This window comes from Bison bison, unplaced genomic scaffold (genome assembly GCF_000754665.1).
Source record: "Bison bison bison isolate TAMUID 2011002044 unplaced genomic scaffold, Bison_UMD1.0 scf7180017853440, whole genome shotgun sequence".
In the NCBI taxonomy this organism is placed as follows: domain Eukaryota; kingdom Metazoa; phylum Chordata; class Mammalia; order Artiodactyla; family Bovidae; genus Bison; species Bison bison.
In genome coordinates, this window is record NW_011484013.1 from 22771 (window position 1) to 26106 (window position 3336).

Sequence of the window (3336 nt, forward strand, 5' to 3'; positions counted from 1 at the left end):
CACCTCCTTGGAGTCTGGCCTTCTTCCCAGCAAAGGCTCAGACAGGGACGGCAGAAGCTGTGCCCACAGTCTATGGTGACGGGGTCCAGGAAGCAGTTCATGCAGATGGAGCAGGTGAGTTCACTCTGGAAGGCTTCCAGTGTGTCTGAATCCATGTTTCTAAAAATGAAAGAGAGAAATAGAGAGTACAAGAGAGAGAAAGTCTTTCTTCTGCCCTGATTAGGGAAAATAAATCCTTTGGACAAAGTCTTGTCTTGAACTTCTAATTAATTTCCATATTTACTTATCCCCCAATACAAATCTAGAAATGTTGAATACAGAGAGGTTGGGATCATGGTTTGATACAAATGTTGAAATTAGATAGAGAGCCCCTAACATCTTTTTTTGTATAAAATAAACCATGATCTCAGTCATACCTAAATTACATGGAAAAGCTAAAGATTAGATCAGAGGGTAAATGTTAGGATGACTCCAGAGTTACTTTTATTAGCTGATTGGTGTAGAAGTACATATGTATTCTCAGTCTGTCTCTTTCTCTCTGGTTCTTCATGACTCACTGACTAGATCCTGAACCTGCACACACTTCATCTCTATGCTAATGTTCTCTTTTGCTTTGAAGTATAACATGTGCTTTTTTTAAAGACAAGTAAAATTGTTTACCAACAATTTAAACTTAATATAATCAATGCTGGCTTTAATTTTGAAGTTCTGAAACTATAAACATTTCAGTGTTTGCTTCCAACTTAAACAGTAAAACTCCTTCCTTTAAGACAAAAAGAAATAAAGAAATATGTTATTTCTAGTTCAGGAAAACTATTTTTCCTGGAATCAGTTTAGATCATCAGAGTTGGTCATATTTTGAACTAGTGAACATTCAAGCTACAACAATAATCACTAAAAATTAATCAGCTGGTTTTTAAAACAAAAGAAAAATGTTTGAATGTACACAAGGTTTCCTGTCTACATTAGAAATTCCAGAGTTGTAGTTAATGGAAGCAATTTCATATCCTCTTTGTTTCTAATATTTCTTTCTTTGACAAATGCCACTTCTTGGGAGTCCCTATTGGTTGATTGGATCCATTCTGAAAACTTCAATTCCAGACTGCAAACTAATGGTTTTAAAAAGGTAACAAGTATGATCTTTACAAGAAGGTATTCTGATTAATTTCGCCCATTTAACTCATGCTCTTCTTTGTAAAGTCTATGAAATGTATACATCATGTTGAACATTTTAGGAGTTCTATGGGTTTTATAAATACTCATGTCTTTAGGAATGTCTTTTAAGACCTAAACACATCTAATGACCTAAAAGGTAGTGGAAAATAAAAATGATTAAATAACTTAATATTACAGATAAAATATCTGCAACAGATATTTTCAATATTGGTGTCATCTTCCAAACCTAAGAAAAACTACCTGCTTGCTTGAAAAAGAGCCAATCTAATCTTTAATTAAAGATTTAATTAAGACAAATATTTAAATGGAAAATATTTGGATAAAGGAAAGTGGGCATGAAGATATAATTTCAGTTATCACACATTGTGACTAAGTATTTGGTTTAACTACACGATTCTTGTTATCTTCCCTGTCTATGAGAAGTTGAATGTAACAGGCTACTTCTTTCCAAGGCTGAAAATTTAGCTCTGGTCAAAAGAGACAGAAAGTAAACCCTTGCTTAATTGAACAACTATAACATCAGGTTTAAGATGCCTTTGGAAAAAATATGAGCAGTGATGCGTGCAGTTATATTTATAGGTAGAAATTATTGAGAGGGCCATTACAGACTTCTGATCAATGACCACAAAATATTCAGTAGTATAGAACCTAACACCATGGACTAAAATGTCCATCAAATAAGGACAGAGTTTGATAAAGAGGAAATACAGTAAGCTCAGTTTAGAATGGGCTAGAAACTGGCAAAGAATTCATTATGAATATAATCACTTCTATACTGATAACATTAATGATCATGATAATATGAAAATAATAGGAGAACCTAATACGTGTTGCTTACTATTTCTAGGCATTGGATTAGATCCTGTTATATAACTATTTTAATCTTCTGAACAATGCTAACCAGTTTTCTATTTTTACCCCCAATCTGTAAGAAAGTGACTTGACATAGAGTGAGTAAAATAAGTAATTTGTCTACAAATCTCACATGGAATAAATTCTTGATTCAGTGCTCACATATAGATATTACTGTTGAAATTTTAAAAAATCTTTTGTGTCCACAATTACCATTACAGTTTACTTAACTGAACATAGAAGAATCATTGTACCTTCATCAAACTCACCTTTGGGTTCTGTTAATGAAATTTTCCAATCTTGTGCAGTAAGTAATTCTGTTAAATTCAGGATGGAGTTTAGGTACTCACCTTCTTGTGGCAGAAACTCAAAAGTATCCACAGACCAGCCAACTCCAAACACAACAGCTCTGACGTCTGGAGAAAAAGAGCTTGGATCTTTGCTGGATGCTTTATATATGATCTGAGGACCACGCCCATTTCTTAACAAGCTATAGAGTTATTAGCCCTTGTAGGTGCACATGATTAGATTTGGAAAAGTTGATTGATTAGATTTTGGATGCCATTTATTGAAGTCAAACCTTTGAAACCTACTTAATCCAATCCCCATGATCCAAGCTTTGGTAAAATGTAATGACATTACTTTACACTTGTAATCCATGAAGTTGTTGTTTGGAAAATAAATGAACTCCCCAAATATGAATTTCATCTCTCCATTTAAAGAACTATATTATAGCCCTAATTGCATTGACTCATCACCCACTAGATTTATGTATCTGCCTGAGTTTGCCTGCCTTCCTTAGGTGACAACTCTTCAGAAAGTGGAATCCTTCACATTCCGTTTTTCAACCCCCAAGCTCCTCAATAACACCACTGCTCTGGTCCTTATAACCTTCTGCTCTTTGGTGACGATGACTATTCTCAACCTCATCTGAACTGAATTTCTCTCAAATTTTATTCTTTTCATTCAGTCCTCCATGAAATTCTTTCCTCTAAGATTTGGGTTTTTTTGTTTGTTTTGTATGTGCATATTTGGTTACACACTATTGCCTTTTTTCTGTCTATAACTGCACACACAATAGCTGTTAATGACTGCTTTCTAAAACTGTCCCTTTTCTTCCCTACCTGCATATGATTTCATTCCCACTCATTCAAGAATAGAAAGATTGATAGTTTGTTGCAAAATTAGTGATTACATCATAGTTTTATACTATGCTGCTAAGTCACTTCAGTCGTGTCTGACTCTGTGCAACCCCATAGACGGCAGCCCACCAGGCTCCCCCGTCCCGGGGATTCTCCAGGCAAGAAC

General features: G+C 34.8%; 1 protein-coding gene across 1 annotated transcript in view; it reads right to left on the reverse strand.

Annotated features, from left to right (window-relative positions):
* The window catches only part of LOC104999140 (tripartite motif-containing protein 64-like), an 11345-nt gene extending 8838 nt beyond the window's left edge, over nt 1-2507 (reverse strand). The window contains exon 1 of the mRNA XM_010854626.1: nt 2379-2507. Within this exon, the coding sequence (XP_010852928.1) occupies nt 2379-2507 (129 nt within the window). The remainder of the gene's footprint in view (nt 1-2378) is intronic.
* Between the last annotated feature and the right edge of the window lie 829 nt (nt 2508-3336).